The 18,596-nt window shown below is 35.6% G+C and overlaps 1 protein-coding gene across 4 annotated transcripts in view; it reads left to right on the top strand.

Moving 5' to 3' along the window:
* Nucleotides 1-18,596, top strand: part of LOC135615207 (uncharacterized) — a 77,502-nt gene that overhangs the window by 57,392 nt on the left and 1,514 nt on the right. For all 4 annotated transcript variants that reach the window (XR_010487909.1, XM_065113394.1, XM_065113393.1 and 1 more), the window contains 13 exons: nt 4,054-4,193; nt 4,297-4,451; nt 8,052-8,180; nt 8,258-8,343; nt 8,449-8,564; nt 8,653-8,765; nt 9,020-9,143; nt 9,225-9,343; nt 9,512-10,011; nt 10,514-10,838; nt 10,949-11,088; nt 16,380-16,501; nt 16,665-16,866. Coding sequence is in view for 3 of the 4 variants with exons in the window: in XM_065113394.1 (XP_064969466.1) it covers nt 4,054-4,193; nt 4,297-4,451; nt 8,052-8,180; nt 8,258-8,343; nt 8,449-8,564; nt 8,653-8,765; nt 9,020-9,143; nt 9,225-9,343; nt 9,512-10,011; nt 10,514-10,838; nt 10,949-11,088; nt 16,380-16,501; nt 16,665-16,866 (2,271 nt within the window). In the remaining variant the exon portion in view is untranslated. The remainder of the gene's footprint in view (nt 1-4,053; nt 4,194-4,296; nt 4,452-8,051; nt 8,181-8,257; nt 8,344-8,448; nt 8,565-8,652; nt 8,766-9,019; nt 9,144-9,224; nt 9,344-9,511; nt 10,012-10,513; nt 10,839-10,948; nt 11,089-16,379; nt 16,502-16,664; nt 16,867-18,596) is intronic.

Here is an 18,596-nt window from a genome sequence, read left to right as displayed (position 1 = left end):
TGGGCAGAAGCAGAACTTGATGGGATGCCAAGGGCATGGAGATCATTATCATGGTTGAACATAGTGTATTAGTGTGCCAAGTTTCTTGGTAGCTTTCCATAATTTTATCTCTTTGCATCGATTTGGTAAGTTGATGGGTGTATGTTTTTACTTTAATTTCTACTAAAATTAAATGGTTATGATCAAATGTTTACTAGTAAGAACTAGTAAAATTGTAGCGTAGCTTGATAATTCATGTCATTTTTTATAAGATATACCCTTGCTGGATATGATGCCAGTTAATTCAATTTAAAGTGAACTGATGCCCTTTGGAAATGTGATTTGGTGTTGTCATTACAGTTTCCAGTAACTGTATCCTAATAATCTATGGTGCTCGAGTTTGAACACTATAAGTGGGAGTCTATATTTTAGATGGAGCCTTGGTACAAGAATAAGGTTGTTCTTTTGCTCCCTAGAGCATCTAATGGTGGCAGCCTCATGTGCTTGGCTGCCCTTTTAATTTGAGTTGAATTTGAAACACACAAGAGGTAACATATAACACCCCAAAGCATTTATTGTTTGGCAGCATGGAGACAAAATCATGGTCATTTTCGTGTGAGGCTTTTGTCAAAGAGCCATTCAAATGTGATCCACTTTTGAGTTGTAACTTGTCCATTTTGATATTTGAATTATGGTTGATGGGCTCTATCCATCCATCTTTAAAAGAAAATAGATTTTATATCATTTGGGATACTTTTATGTAAGTAAATTCTCTATAAATAATGATTTATGAACCATGTAGATTTGCTATAGCTTACTCTTGTTAGTTCCTAATTTACAATATTTATTATGCTATACTTTGAGGGGCTTAGGATTTCTGGGTATTAGTGTTAGATGGAAATATTAATTACATATTCAACAGTACTGGAATGCAATCTCTTATCAGACCTTGTACCAGTCTAAGAAGCATGGATACAAGACATACATGATATGATACATACATGGCGACATGCCATTTTAAACTAGGACACGGACATGTCGAAGACACGTGTGTGTGTGTATATATATGTATATATATTCGTAATACCACGATGTACCGAGCATATATATAGAAATATATTTATATATATTCGTTATACCACGGAATACCGCTTGGTATGGGTGGTACGTATCGGTCCGATAGGAGATTGATATGTGGATCACCCTGTACTGGGTGGTATATACTAAAAGGCTCTATATCACCTGATACGGGTCTGTATTTCTCGGTAATGATCAAAATCCGATCGTTATCGACCTGTACCAATTAGATTTCGACCAAAACTGATGAGCGATTCAGATCTGACCCTTTCCAATGGTTAGATCCATTTAAACCCTTTCCTCTCCCTCTTTCAGCCCTTTCACTCTCTCAAACTCTTATACTCTCTCAATTTTTTAATCACTCCTTTATCTTATTCTCACATTTGCATTCTCTTAAAACTTCACAAGGTTGTGATTTGTGGATTAGATCAAGCTTGAGAAGCTAATTAGAGAGGATCAACACCTTAAGTTAGAGGAAGAACTCTCTAATCAAAGGTATGTAGTCAACTTCTTAATTGCATTTAGCATCTTGCTTTGTCCGGAGACATGGTGGCACTATGGACAGCAGTGCCTTGACTGATGATGGCGGCAACGTTAGGAAGTCGATGGTCCTGTCTACATAGTTTGAGGGTGGTGCATAGTTCAAGACTGTATTTATGCATGCAACCCAAGATTCAGATCATGTAGCTCGACGTTATTGTTGGTCTCTTTTCTTCGAACAACGTTGATAGTTGGTCATTCTTCTCCGAGCAATAGTATAGTAATCGATCTTATGATATGGAACAACAAATCAGTGACAAAAGTAGTTTCGATATTCTCTATGTTCTACACCAATACATGTCACAATCGTACTGGCCTCAGGAGCCACCTTAGACACGTGTAGTTATCGACAGTCAAACAATAACTATCACCACATTAATGTACCAATGACATATGGTGTATCAGTATACTATGTCGTGGGATCTATTTTAGGATTAGGTCCGACAAATATTTCAATTTGATATATAGATATATATAGGATCGAGAACCCTGATTCACTACCCGTGGAGTCTTGTGTTTCCTTTTGGTGGTAGAACCAGGGATATCCATCATTCGATTACTTGATTCATTTGAATCTTAAAGTTTGTGTAATAAATAATCTAACAATTCAAATCATTTTTTTGTAATAATTCAATATCAATGGAAGAACAGTCCATAACGTATCACAAAGCTTCTACTCATAGCCCAAAAAAGATATCTATCACCATTCTTTTCTAATTTAGATTATTTTTGCTAAAATTATACTAAATTTATATTTATTTTCAACTTAAAAACCATTATATATATATATATATATATATATATATATATATATATATATATATATATATATATATATATATATATATATATATATATATATATTTCTATTTTTTAGAAATTTTTGGACTTATTTTTGGCCAGTTTTTCAGGTCATCAATGTACCCCATCGTATCGGCACATGGTATGTCGGTATGGAGCGATACGAACTATACCACCGATTGGTCGGTACATCGATTTATATATATAATATTTAGTTAACATGAGTTTTATAATTTTTATACTTAAATTTTATAAACTCAGCAATGTGAACAAATAAATATCATTATACAGGTTAAAAGAATTATAATAATCTAAATGTTAGTATCCAAAATAAAGATTGAGAATAACAAAATATATTTAACAACCTTCAGATATAATTGATATATGTTTCCTTGCGACGATCTCGAAATTTGTTTGCAGATTTCTTTTCCTGCGACGCTGATGATCCGCCTTCGCATAGAATGTAAAGTAGATGACTCTCACGTGAGGGCCACACGCGCATAATGCCTCATGCGAGGGCCATGCAATGAAATGCGTGGAAGCAAAGTGGGAGTGTTGTCGTGTCCCACAAATAGAAATATAAATAAATAAAAAAACATGGCTGGACATGTGTCTAGTCATGTCGACGACGTATATGTGTTTGACACGGACGGGTCCACCAAAAGCACGTGTCTGTGCTTCGTAGGCTCCAGTCCTAGGTTAGGTGGGTATGTACTATCGATATTGGTGTTAGTACATTGGTGTGTAGCAAAGCGACAGATGAAGGAGAAGAGGAGGCGACGGAGGAAAGAGGAAGAAGAAGAAGAGGAGGCAGTGGAGGAAGAGGAAGGAGGTAGAGGAAGGAAGAGAGGAGGAAATATATCAGGTTGGTGGCGTGTGGTGGGCGGTGGGGAGGTAGGCGGCTGTGGACACCAGCAGGCTCTGCACGTAGAAGAGTTACAATCCCTAATTGACTCCTCAAAAGTTTGAAGTTTTTTTATGGGGGTGGTTCGTTTCCCGGTTCACCGGTTCATGCCTGGACCGATATATACTGGTTGCTACCAACCAGTCCTAGTGAAATTGCAGCCCTTTCTTCTAGCTCTAGTGGTGCTAAGAATTGTTCTTCTAAATTATCATGATGACATGAACCTGGTTGTGTTTGTCAATTTTATCTTTAAATACATTATTCTGAAGCAACACCTTCTGCAATGTCTTCGGCATTAGATGCCATGGAGTGTCAGTGCCCTGTATAGCTTGTTCTCAGCATGCAGCTTGCTTTAACTTGTATATCATTATCTATATGGAGGTTTTCCCTAAACACAAGCAAAATGCTTCACAAATGGGACTCCCTCTGGTTCCGTCTGCTTGATGAAGTGAGTCTTTGTGATTTTATGGCAATATCTTAAATACATGTTCTATTTATCTTTTGTATCAAGTAACCATTATAAATGCTCACTCATATACACCATTCATATATTTCAATTATATCTTAGTTGGTCTACTCATAATTTTGCTTTTTCTAATACTTGATACGTAGCAATGGACTTACTTTCTGTTCTTCTGAACATTATTTGGAACATAAATTGAAATTAAGATTCTTCAGAGTTCATTCAAGACAGATCATAGCTTTTGCAGTTATGCAGCAGTCTAACTTGTGCCCTCTTGTAATTTATCTAGCTGTATAGAAGTCACAGGTGCATATAGTGCTCAGAAGAAGGAAATAAATATAAGTTTGACCGCAATTGGCCTACTTTGGACTGCAACTGACTTTATTGCGAAGGGATTGGCTCACAGTCTCATCCAGGAAATTGATGATGGTTATTAATCTCTTCAGCTGATGTTTATATTATCAGTACATTTGGATTCCATTTTTGTTTCCATATGTCATGAGGAATAAATTTGAATGTTTTTAACTGACAGGGATTGCTCCTGGTGTAGACCCCAAAGATGAACAGGCCATTCATACCATGGAAGTTCATGAACCAATTATCTCGAAAAGTTTGATTGATTACAATAAGTTGCTTTTTTCAGTTTTCTCCATTCTTCAAAATCTTGCAGGAGATCAGAGGCCTGAGGTATAGTGTCTTCTCTTTAATTGGAATTTTTCATGTACTTGTGTAATAGTTGATTCGTACATGATTACATCCTCTGTTATTCTGTTCACTTTTAAAATACACTTTATTATGTGCTAGACTCTTCAAATCTGACCTTGTTGTAAACAGCAAACGATTGTCATGCAAGACAAGTTTGACAAAGACTTCATATTCCTTTGCAGCGTTGTGCCTGTGTACCTGGCATCTCAAGTTTTCACTTAATGTGCTTGATTTTAGCATCTTCATCCATTTGTGTGATGATTTCATGGTAGAAGTTCAAAGACACTTCTGCCTTAATCACCTAGGGTACACATTTAAAAAAGATAAGAAAAACACACTTACTGAATTATTGCATATTTTGTCGTAATTCCATTCCATGAAGAAGAGTCCTTATCTAAGGTAATTGTTTTTTTAATCTGAGATTGCTTGGTAATATTTGTTCTAATTGTTATGCAAGTGGAATATTTGGCTAAAACCAGGCTGGCCCCTGCTTTGACATCACTTTTCACTTAGACTAGTTGAAATTCTGACCATGAACTGGACTTTGTTCCAAATGGGAATCAACCCAATATCCACTCAAATGAAACCTTGATCTATATATCCATTGGATCTAAGTCTATCCATGAGAATCAAGCATTGATCCTCATGGATGTGGCTTAGATCTACAAGAATCTAGGTTTCAGTTTTGAATATGAAACCCTAAATTATGCTGTACATGGAAGAATAATCCTAAATCCTAACCTACCAGACCTAATTGCATGAAATTAGCTTAGAGTTAGGTTTGGACTTATGTTGTTTTGAAGAGAAATTTGTTTGAATGCTGAGACTGAATCCTCTTCTTGAGCAAATCAGCTAATCCTTTTGTTCTTCAATGATTTTGGAAGAGAGTTGAGAAAGAATTAGGTGAGTTTTGAGAGAAATGTTAAAGAGAATAAGAGTGAGAAAGAGAGGTTGTGAGAGAGAGAGAGAGAGAGAGAGAGAGAGAGAGAGAGGAGCCTGTGGTGGCTATTAATAGCCACACAACGAGGTCCCAATGGCTATCCAATGGCTTGTTGGGAAGTCACATCGAGGAGGGTAGGCTTACTGCCCTATTTAGGTGCTTCCCAGGTCTGTGTCGGATGGTGAGCCTGGTACAAGGATCATACTGGGAAGTACACCCCATATTGGGCTTGATAGATTACAAACTCCATATTGAGAAAATATGATAGAATTATTTCAAAGTTCTAAGCATGATACATGATGTGCATATATGATTCAAATTCTAATGTCATACCTTATTATATGCTTACTACCATCAAAATGATTACCTTGATTCCGTGACGGGTGGTTCGAGGTCCTCCAAGCGACTAGGTTGTATCAAGCAAGGATCACCATTTTGGGTAGTACACCTACACCTATGTACCAGCCTGTTGAAGAGGAAGAAGAAGAAGAAGAGTAAGGGGTGGTACAGGAAGAGGAGGAAGAAAGAGAAAAAAAGTAGAGGAGGCAATGGAAGAAGTGGAGGAAAAAGCAAGAGGAAGAGAAAAGAAGAAGAGGAGGCAGTGGAGGAAGAGGAGGAAGAAGCAGATGGTAGAAGAGAAGGAAGAAGAGGAGGCAGCGGAAGATAAAGGAGAGGAGGAGGTGGAGGAAGAGGTGGGAGGAGGATGAGGAACAGCAGGAAGAGGTAGAGGAGGTGGAAGTGGAATTTGAGGTGTTCGGATGTATCTTCTATGGAGATTTCTTGAGAATGAAGCTTGAATTTCTTGAGATTGATCTTCTATGGAGATTTCTTGAGAATGAAGATTAAGTTCGGATGTATCTTCTATGGAGATTTCTTGAGAATGAAGATTTAAGTTTGGAGAGTGAGGTTGAGAGAGTCTTTGATGAAAAAAAGGGTAAAAGAAGGGTTGCAGTCTTTAAATAGATGGGAAAAGATCTGTTAGATCCAGGAACTGGGTGCAAACTAGTTCCAACAGTTAAGGCTGGGTGGTAAGGGCAGTAAAGTAACCATACTGGGCGATGAACCTGGAATAAACCATTCCCAGGCGAAAACTAGTGGTCCACCCGCCAGTTCAGCATTGGACTGGTAAACGCCGGTTTGTACCAACAGACACGCTTGATATATGGAACCGTGGTTCTCTGTACTTTGTGATTTGGAAAGAGTTATTGATATTCACTTCTTAGTAAATAACAGTGTTAGGTAATTAAGGATGCTCAATCTATTTATTTCATTCACTGAAGCTTTCTTGTCCGAAGGTACTTGAATGAAGTATAAGGTGTCTTCGAAAAAATGACTAAATTTTTTATTCTTCAAATTTAAGCTATAATCTGATATCCATGGGATAAATCTTTTGGATAGATATCTAGGTATTATTAAAGGTACTTAGTTGATGCCCAACGTGGGACATCTAACTTTCTAGGTCATCATATAAGTGCTGGTATGTCTTTTACCACCTAACACTGACAATGCCAGTTGCAAGACCGGATAAAAAAGTGTAAACTGACAGTTAGCATAAAATTATATCAGATCTTATGATATTGGATTTTAATTGATTAATTGTTGGGACTTGATGGTTTTGTTATTGTTGTTGTATGGATTTTGCCACCTAGCTGTCCTTTTTTCCTTTTTTATGTTGGCAGATAGGTTTGTTTTGTTATTTTGAGTCACAATATTTATTGAATCTTCTAGCTCACTTGCTATGTCTGATATGATGTTTTGATTTTAATATTTAATTAATTATGGATCCAATTATGTCATTGACACTGGGAGTAAAAGACTTGAAAGCTATTAAGTATTTAATATTTTCTTCATTGCTACTATTAAGTATTTAATTTTTTTTTTTGGGATTCTTGAACAGGATACATATGGTTTTTATTTATTTTTAGTTAGGGCAGTTCAACGAATGAGGGTCAATGCGGACCACAGAATGATGATGAAATTGCACAGCGAATTTTTACACTCTAGAATCTAGATCATGGAACATTTTAATATGGGATGCAAATCTTCTTGAATCAGAATGAGGAATCAAATTGTGGTTCGTAGGTTATAGAGGGGCCCCAGTAGCAGTGGTGTTAGACAAATTTTGTTGTGGTTTGGGCCTTGGAATTTTTTTTTTGATAAGTGGCCTTGGAATTTCCTTGAAGTGCATGAATACTATCATCATTGTTATTGCCTCCATTTGTCTTTTCCTTCATATGGAGTAAGCTTGTAAGCTATACTCCCTTTGTTCTTTTGGGCTTGCTGTTATGCTTTAATTACATGCAATGTGTTAGCTGTTTGGTTTACCTCTTAATTGTGCTCATGCACACTGTAAAAATCACTTCACTGCATTTCTAGTTAGTTGCTTATGATTTCTCTGCCTAATAATCATGATACTGATACAACAATGAAGGTGCAGCATCACACGAGTTTTCTATCCTCTATAAAGTAACTAGCCTGTTATCTAGCATCTATCCTGGAATCTAGCTGTTTATTGGTAGCTATCAGTGCCAACAGAATGAATTACTTTAATCATCTAAAAAGTTCAAATTTAAATGTCTTATTGCTTGTTAAATCTTTAATTCGTTTAATGAAAATTTGACTGAAATTTTTGCTTTTTTCAGGTAAGAAATTCAGCGATTAGGACTTTGTTTCAGACTTTGGGCAGTCATGGACAGAAGATACCCGGAAGTATGTGGGAGGATTGCCTATGGAATTATGTATTCCCCATTCTAGATCGTGTTTCTCACCTGGTAACTTAAGTTACAGAATCATGAAATATATGCTTCGTTTATGCTTTAAATGATTCTGTGGACAATTCTATCCATAGGCATCCACTTCATCCCGGGAAGAGTGGCAAGGAAAAGAATTAGGGACTCGAGGAGGAAAAGCTGTTCATATGCTGATTCACCACAGGTATTAACTATGAGGAATGCAAATTGTTTGTTATCCTAGTAGAACTTTTCGACCGAGAAAGTCTTGATTTGTCATTTTTTGTACTTATACCTTGAGTTTTTGTAGCCGCAATACGGCTCAGAAGCAATGGGATGAGACTATCGTATTGGTTTTGGGTGGAATAACAAGGCTACTGCGCTCCTTTTTCCCTTTTCTTCAGAGTTTGGGCAATTTTGCTGCTTGTTAGTTCTCTCTGAACATTTCTACCAAAACTTGATTGGTCTCTTTGATGAGCTAGTTCATCTACTGAATGGTGACTTATCTGCGCAGGTTGGGAACTTCTGCTAGATTTTGTCAAGAATAGCATCTTAAATGGTAGTAAAGAAGTTGCACTTGCTGCAATAAATTGTTTACAGACAATTGTTAATTCACATTGTCCAAAGGTAATTGTTTACCTTCTGGTATTCTATGCTGATTTTTGTCATGTATACTTCTGTATATGCTTGCTCTAATTATAGCTGAAAAAAGTTATTACTTTGAATCCCCGTTCTAACTTTTTCAATACGGAAGTTGAATACTATTTTGCATTTGTATAAAAACTCTACTCTACAAACCAATATAGGTTCAAGCTATCTTTCAATAACTCATGAAATATTTGACTGGCACTGACTAGTTTTTGCTGCAATGAGTTTTTCAGGGAAACCTGGCTGTATCTTATGTCAAATCTATGCTTGATGTCTATGAACTTGTAATTCAAATGTTCCCTAATTACACTAGTAGTGCAGCTAGCAAGGTGAAGCAGGAGATCCTGAATGGTCTTGGTAATGAATAATCAGATATTCTAGTGTTTTACAGTATGTTTTGTTCTTGTCTCTTTGACGTTAATGCATTATGTTTAACAGGAGATCTCTATATGCAAGCACACATAATGTTTGATGCAGACATGTACTTGCAGCTGCTTGCTATATTGCATTTGGCCATTAGAAGTTCCAAGAGTTCTGGTGACATGGAAAATGAAGCTGTAAGTTCTCTTGCTTGCAGTTCTGCTTAGTTGGTTCTGCCACTTATTGCCCAATATTCTGTTTTTATTTATTTATTTTTGTCTTCTACGGAGTGGATGATTCAACAAAGAATCCTTTGTTCTTTCAACATTTCTCATATTTCTTGTTTTGTTTTCTTATGCTTTCAGATCCAGGAAAACCTTCCACCAGTACAGCGTACAATTTTGGAGATTTTACCTCTTCTACGTCCTACAGAACGTCTATCATCCATGTGGTCCCAGTTTATCAAGGCGCTCCTGTGTTATCTGATTGGATATGAAGCTCGTTCACATAAAATCATAAATGACATGGAATTGGCAGTGCGTTCAAACCATGATCATGAGGGTTTAGAAAAGGACTCTCATAATGCTTCAAGTTCTTCTCCAGAAAGCAAATCCAGGGATTTCACAAATCATAAGGAAATTAACATGAAACCAAAGCCTGATGTTGCTAATGGTGCCTCTTCTGTCTCCATGACAAAATCACAGCCATCATTTCCTCACTCAGCTACTTCTGATGACACACCAAGCTCCCACTTGAGCCCTTTGTTTGGAGAAAAGCTCCTTCCTGTTATTGTGAAGCTCTATCTAGAGGCCTCACCATCTGAAAAGTGCTGTATATCTGCTGAAATCTTGCATGGACTTGGAAGGTAACCTGTAGACTGTTTTTCGTTTTCTCTTCTTTACATCATAATCTGCAGTGACTAATTTCTTCATGCTTGATTATTCTCCAGCTGAAAAACATTTGTACATTATTTTAAACAAGTCGAGAATGAAACTTGGCCCTGCCTTGTTGCCCTATTCTTCCAAGTGAACTTTTGTTCTGTGGTTATCTAAATAACAATTAACTTTTTATATAGGAAATGGCATGCAATAAGCACTCATATTTATGTGCAACTTTCACAATGTCATGGTGCATATAATGACACAAAATGTATAGCACTTCTTAATGTACATGTTCTTTACATTTCAAAGTGAATACAGAACAATGTAGTAAGTTGGCACGTCCCAAATCATTGGCTTTTTAACCTTTTGACACTCTAGGACAACATTTTAGCATACTATTTTGAAAATAGTATTTTCTATTCTTGGAGGGCAGGAATAACATCAAATCTGCATTTATACAGATATATTGATTTTTTTTTTTTTCAGGTGCATGAGTACTAGAAGAGATAACCCAAATGGTACCCTTTGGAAAGTTGCAGTTGATGGCTTCAATTGTGTTCTTATTGATGCCATAGCCAGAGTAAATTCAGAAAATAAATTTGATCAAAATACCTATAAAAGTTATAGGGCAAGTCTTTGGAATGAGGTGGCAGATGTCTATGAAATATTTTTGGTTGGTTCATGTGGACGAGTTCTTTCATCTAGAACTCTTTTGGTTGAAGCACTTTTAGCTGATGAGGTCATCGAGATGAATGTTCTGAGTACTCTGGGAGACAAGGTTCTTAAAAGCCATATTGATGCTCCTCTTGAGGTATAATTTAAAACCAAAAACTTATTTCCTGTTATATTTTCTTTATTCAAGGATTAGCCTTGGTTTCACATCTCATCTACTTATTTAGAAGGGTAATGTTGTTTTCCCAGATATTGGAACGATTAATTACAACCCTTGACCGTTGTGCATCCAGAATTGACTCTTTACCTCTTGAGAGTGTTGGGCTTATGCCTTCGCATTGTAGCAGATTCTCTCTGAGCTGTTTACAGACAATATTTTCCTTATGCAGGTAAGTTTTGTAACTGAAGCACACACTATTACAAATTATCCATATTTTCCGTAGCAATATCGCTTCGACAAATGTGATTTAGAACAGCAAATACACTAGGCATTTTCTTTGATGCTCTGTCTTCACTGCATTATCACCTCTTTATCTCAGTATGTTTATTCTCAAGGGCTTTCTTTTAGTGCCACCTTTCTTTCATATTCAAAAGTCTTGTTTTTGTTTTGGAATTATGATCCAATGGCACATAATTCATCAGTAGTTCTGGGATGTGCACTTAATCAATCAATTAAGCTCTTAAATGCAGATAAATTAAAATGGTTGGATGCATTTTTTCACTTAGGTGTAAAGGACATATATATAATATAAGTACTCATGAAGCTTGAAGTTTGGGATTGTTGGTTACCAGAACATTCTAAACCAGTGAATTAGGACTGAAAGATGACACTAAGTATCCAAATTATCAGATCTGACCTGGCCAAGTCTCAGATTACTGGTTGGACCAGTGGTCAATTGGTTGGACAAACAGAGAAATTTATATAATATTTTGTTATATTATTATTCTGTCTTAATAGGTTTGTTTTACTCTTTTCCTATTTTTCTTTTGCTTTTTTCCTCTACCATTTCTTTTTTGTATACTTTCTTTTTTTTTTTTCTCCCCCTCTCATCTAACCACTCTTACCATCTCCGCCTCTTCCTCCTTTCCTTCTACTTCTTCCTCTCTTTCTTTACCTTTCCTTCCCTGTTCTCCTCCTATTATGCTTCTCATTCTTCCTCCTACATATTTTGTCAGTGGATCCTACCCATTCCTTCTTTTATTTCCCTCGTTTGATGAGTAGCTTTTCTTCCTCCCTTTTCTCGTTGCTAGTAATCTTGTTCCTCCTCTCACTTCTTTTCCTTTTTATGTCAATTTATCCTTCACTCCTACTCTTTACTCTTGAAAGGTATGTCACTACTTGGCTGGCCTATCCATCTTCTCACTTTGCTCCGGCAAGGCATTGCCACGAGTAGGCCCAAAGTGTGGCTTGAATCAAAGAAGGGAATATCAAAATAGGGATCAACAAGGAATGTGTGGTTAACCCCCTTGTAACCTGGTCAATCAATTCAAACTAAAAAATGGTTGTCGAGTGATCTACAAGGTTCCATGACTGATCAACAACAACCAAGTCAATAAATATATAGCGGTTGGCTACATGGAGCTTCTGCCACAATTGAGCTATGTAAAATGCCATGTCTTTAGTTAAGTTAAAAATATTTAGATCTTTATTTATAGTTCATATTAAAATCCTTTTGGGTCCTTAGTAAAATTAAATTAAAATCCTTTTAGGTCCTTGGTAAATTAAATTAAATTTAAATTATAGTATTTAAATTAAAAGGCCATATCCTTAGTTAAATTAAAGTCCTTTATATCTTTCTCTGCCTCTTCTTGTACCAATAATTGAAATTATTTAGAAATCTTCTAACTACAACATCATGAATAAAAATGTTTACTTTATCTATCTTTCCATGAAATCTCATACGTTCGTTCACCTTAACATTCTCATCATCTTAACAAGACAAACCTCTTATATATATTGTTTCTTTGCTACCCAACACTTCGATTCACTTTGATTCACAAGGCATTGTAGATCTAAAAACTATCATGTATAACCTTTTTTAATCTAAAAGTAGCTGTTGATCACACAAAACTCTTCAATTTTAACAACATAGTTTTGCCTCTATGAATGGTATCTTCATCGATCTCTTCATCTTATTCAATAGTCAACCTAAGATGTCTATGACTTTTATTTATTAAAATTTCTTAACAATCCAATTTAATTATATCCTCATATCTATTCTTAGTTCTATATTCAGTTTTAAACCTTAAGTTTCAAGGTTTGTCTTCATACTCAGGCTTATAACTAATTTTGTTTAAACTTATATCAACTAAAATAATACCATTAGCGAATAAAATGCATCAAGGAATTTTGTGTTATGTATGACTAATAAGTTTATCAATGTAAAAGAAAAAGGAAAGAATCCAATGTATCCTTGATGTAGTCCTACACTAGTAATTACATTATCATGCATATTTGTTTTTACTTCATATAATTAGTGGATATATCTTTCTTTTCTAAAGCTCACCATAATAAATCTATAGGAACTCTATCATGGATCTAATCTAAGTCAATAAAAATCTATTGCAAATTCTTTCTGCTTTGCATTATACATCTTCGTTAATAACTTTAATAAATACATAGCTTCTATTGTTGATCTTTCAAAGTTCAAAACCAAATTGATTTTCGCATATATTTATTTCATATCTTATTCGACTTCCAATCAGTCTTTTCCTAAGTTTCTAATATGTCCCAATCTTTACTCCTCTATAGTTAGAACACTTTTGGATTTCTCCTTTATTCTTCTAAATTGATACGAGAAAGTCCTTTCTCCATTTAAATCTTAAATTTTTTGTTAAATAAACTAGTCAACCAAACCATTCTTTAATCTTATAGACTCTTCCAAACCTTAATAAGAATACCATCACCTCAATAAAAATACCATCATGTGACACACTCTGACCTATTTTTATATGTTTTACCTCACTTGCTCTAATTTTAGGAACAATAATTACTAAACATACAACTATTATCTATCCTTAGAGCTAAGTTATTTAAAAAATGTTCACTAAATAATTCATGAAATTAATTTCTTCATCTTTCCTTTCATTGTGGTTAATAAATATTTTTTTTCTTCATCCTCAAATTTAGCAGTTCGAAATATATCCTTTTTACCAACCTTGGTGGCTAACTTATTATAAAGATTATTATATCTTATCATATTGAGAGTTCTTTTCACCTCTTTTATGGATTCTATATACCTTTTTTATGTCACATCATATTTATAATTTTGTCAATCCTGAAAACATGATCTTTTAATAACAATTGCTTTTTAAACTTCCTCACACCACCAATTCTCTCTTAAGGCTACACTTATATCTTTAGCTTCTCTAAGAATCTCATTTGCAATATTCATAATCTTATTGGCTATCATAGTTTGCATAATGTTACCATTGTCCCGTCTAAGTTGAGAACCTCCTCCTTTTTTACATTCTATATTTAAAAGTCTTTACAATATTGTCTTTGAAATTCAAGCTTTGGTCCTAGTAAGTTTTTCTCCTATTTTGTACTGCTTCAATTTTTTGCAACAGATATATATTAATTACCATAATGTTTATGTGGATTCTCCTATTTTTTGTTGCTTCAATGTTTATGTGGATTCACCAATCTTTTACTTGGGATAACCTTACAATCTTCTTTACACAACTCTATCTAGGTTTTTAATGAGGAAAAAGTTCATTCAGCTATAATTGTGACTACTGATATAGGTAATAAAATGTTTCTCTTTTTCTAGTTATTATTAATAATTATCAGATTATATAAGGTAGTGAAGACTAAATTAATACCACCCTCCATTCCTCTCCCAATAGCCAAAGATCCAGCATGTTCCTTTAAATTCATCGTATTATTTTTTACATGACCATTCAAGTTTGCTCCGATTTCAAGTTCTTCGATTATCAGGATTCTTGGCAGTGATTTAAAAAGGCGCTCGAGCGCTCGCCTAGGCGCTCGGGCGAGGCGAGGCGAGGCCCGAGCGCCTTGCTTCACTTTCAGGCGGAGCGCTTCAAAGAGGCGCCACCTGGGCGCTCACCCGAGCCCAGGCGCTGGGCGCTTCGGGCGAGTGCCTGGGTTAAACCAGGCGACCGAACCAGGATTTTAGGTCTGGTTTGGTCTCCGGTGGTTAGTTGGTTTAATCGAACCAACTAAAACCAATATAAGCTGTCGCTGCCCAACCCTAACCCTGCTCGTTGCCGTTGCCGCTCCTGCTCCCACTGCTCGTCGCTCCTACTCCCGCTCCCACTGTCGTTGCTCGCTTGTTGCTGCTGCTGTCGCTGTCGCCGCTCGTCGCTCCCGCTCCCGCTGCCTCCTTACACTCCCGCTGCTGCTGCCTCCTTACACTCCTCTCCCTTCTCCTTCAGTATACTGTTAACAGTATACAGTATACTGTTAACAGTATATTAATAATAGTATTTATATTTATTAGATTAATAATATATTATTTTTAATTTTAATACTATTAATTTTTATTTATTTAAAATTATTATATTTAAATAATTATACTTAAAATTTTAAATAATTATATTTATTAATTATATTATATATTTTTATATTTTAGCGCCTCGCTTCGCTCGGGCGAGCGCCTGGGCGAACGCTTAGCGCCTCGGGTGTTTTTTGACCTTAGCACCTAGCGCTTTTTAAATCATTGATTCTTGGTATAATATCATCTAGTTTTCCTTAAAATCCTCTTTTGGTTTTATCATCTAATCCAACTTAAGAGGTATAAACTCATAATATTCAGAATCTCTTCCTTTAAAACCATTCTTAGAACTATAATTTTATCTCCAAATCTCTTCACTTCTACAACATTATTCTTAACACCCTTATCTACAACAATTCCCATACTATTTCTATGTTTAACTTTTCTAGAATACCGAATCTTAAATCCAACATTATCAATATCTCTAGATTTCCTCCTACCCACTTGGTCTCTTGCAAACCTATAATACTTTTTCTTCTAATTGTTATATTTATTAATTCAATTTCTTTTCCTAAAAGTGTTCCTCTATACCATGTTGCTAGCCTAATCCTTTGGCTTTGGACTTCCTTGGTGGTAACAGTCCAAAATAATACAAGAATCTTGCCTCCTTTACACCACATCTGAGCCCACCCTTTGTACTTCGAGGCACCCAAGTGGTGAAGGTTCCTTGCATCACTTCCACATTATTATGACCTAGTCTTATTTTTCCTACTTATCAGATATAATAGAAGGATCAAACTAAATTGAAGTCTTATTTTGAGTTTCTCCTTCAAATCAGCCAATCTGGTCCATTCTTATGACTATGAAAAAAAGTTTTTTGGCTCTTTACAATCAATGTGCATCAGGCAATTTGCTTTGCCCCGTGTAATATTTTTTGAAAAATTTGTTTAGAATTATGTGTTGAAAGTCTTGGTATATATATATATATATATATTAGTTTCTATGTTTTATTATGTGGAAAATGAATAGAGAACCCACTGCTTACTTTTAATATGTAAACCGATCGTGTTTTAAAAGCTAACATCCATAATTTTGTCATGTTCACTCAAAAGAGCCTAGGGGTTCATTTTTTCTTTCTCCAACTGAGAATTAACATTTTGTTTTATCTAAGCTTAAGTTCACATTTTGTTTAATATAAACTGAAATTTGTATTTCTTACTCAGTTTTACATGTGAAGATAGCTGGCATCAAACAAGATCGGAAGTTAGCAAGCTCACAGTCACCATTCTTTTGAGGAGATGTGAAACTATTTTGGACAAGTTTTTGACTGATGAAAATAGCCTAGGTAACCTTTTGGATTGAGATGTTAATTGGATACTTATTCTTTCCATGCAGATAACAAGAATGAGTGGTATTTTTTATTGGTATATACTTTTTGCTGGCAGATAGTGACAAGTTCATCTTATCTTGTAAGTTCATTTTTGCAATGCCTCAAACTACTATTGCAGGAGAGCATCCACTGCCGAGTGTGAGAATCGATGAAACTGTATATGTTCTTCAAGAACTTGCTCGACTGTCGATTCATTCGGATGCAGCAGCTGTTCTTCAAGTACCACAATCCGTAAGAGAAATCCTAAAGAAGAATAACAATATTGGACATGCCCATCTATATGTATTGTTTCCATCATTTTGCGAGCTTGCTGTATCAAGGTTTGTGTCTCAGTGTTCCTTCTGCTTTCTCACCATTTTTTTAATAATTTTTCCTAGTGTTGGCTTTTTTTATCTGGAAGAATTTTTCATGTATTCTTACAAAAATGTCAAAGTATACTCTTAATATGCAAATGTCCATTCTCATCCCCGCAGACTTTATATACATTTTAAGTTACTACTACCTTTACCTCTCATTAGCTGAAGTTAACCTTTCTCAGTTGATTCTAGTTGATATTTAGTTGATAAATGAATAAAGATAAAAATGCTACGATATAGACAACAAAGAAGTGATGATATCACATGATTGCCAGATGACATTGATGTGGACTGGTACCCACATGTGGTAACATGATATCCATGTATAATGAAGTGGCAGACACATGGCATGAGGATCGGCATTTGGTAACATCATTTGCCTGTTTGTGACATCTTCACGTTGTCAACATCATATGGTTGCCATGTTGTGCTTTCTGGATGGAAAATATGAAGAGAGCAAAAATATGTTAGGGAAATTTTAGATTGAGGGTACTGTTGAGTACTGTTGCCTTTTGACACTTCAATGGTTATAATTTAATAGATGGTTGGATGAACAATAATCATCATGGTATATGTGATCAATTTCAAAGATTTGCAGTGTCAAAAGGATATTTGCACTTACAGAGGATATGTGGGTTCCTAGGGCACTTTTGAAGAGTATACAATATATTTCTTCTTTGTTATTTAGCTAAACTAACATCTAAAAGGCTAAAACTGTAGTGATGAATAATATTCATGAAATGGAAGCCTTAAGCTGATTATATGTGAACAATTTTATATATGAACATTTTTCGCTACAACATATGCTAGTTGAATGCCATCTAATAGTGCGTGGCCTTATTTCATGCAGTTCATCCAGCTTTGTGGATTTGGTACCCCTTGCGCCTTAAGTCTCTGTGGCAATATTTATTGCGAAATTTGTGAACCTGGTCAACTCAATGCCAAACCTAAGAAATAAGATTGCTCTTCCAAACAACTTTTCAGTATGGCATGTGCCAGTTGTTGTTTACACCCAAATTGAAGATTCTATAAACAATTTCAAGTAATTATCATGATGAACATCTAGCTATGAAGCTTCTCATACCAAGTAACCTGGTTAGATGCTTCGGTCAATTCCACATTGAATGTGGATTATGATTTAAGATAGTATATGGACCACTACCCATCTCTAGAATTTCTTGGTACTTATATTTGGGAACTAAATCCATGTGTTTTCAGCCTTGATTGTGATAAAAATGAACAAAATGGTGCTGAGGCAACTCTGTGGGCTGCTTGGTGGACTGACAACTGTTGGGATGGATGCTACCACATGCATGCCATTGTGGTATTTTGTGATATACCTATTACTTCTATATTGGAAATGATAGCTTGTAGGCTTATTATTGCCTTTATGGGTTAAGCATTTGAGCCTTGTGGTTAAGAGACTGTTTTGTGGAGGTTCCGAATGGGCCTGTTGAGCTAGGTTACAATTTACAGATAGATGATGGGTTCCTCGGAATATAAGGTTATAAGGTTAGATGAGCTTATTGCCAGTGGCATGGGCTTAAACATCTTAGAACATATGGTTAAAAGACCAATTTTGTACAAGTTACTATGTTGGTGGATTCTGTCGAACAGGTTTGGGATAACTTCATTGGATCATTTGCTGCTCATATATGGTGGCCATGTTGTTCAATGAATCTTGGTTTTAGTAG

Source organism: Musa acuminata, chromosome BXJ2-6, assembly GCF_036884655.1.
Source record: "Musa acuminata AAA Group cultivar baxijiao chromosome BXJ2-6, Cavendish_Baxijiao_AAA, whole genome shotgun sequence".
In the NCBI taxonomy this organism is placed as follows: Eukaryota; Viridiplantae; Streptophyta; class Magnoliopsida; order Zingiberales; family Musaceae; genus Musa; species Musa acuminata.
The sequence above is the reverse complement of the archived record's forward strand: the minus strand, read 5'-3'. Positions and strand labels throughout refer to the sequence as shown.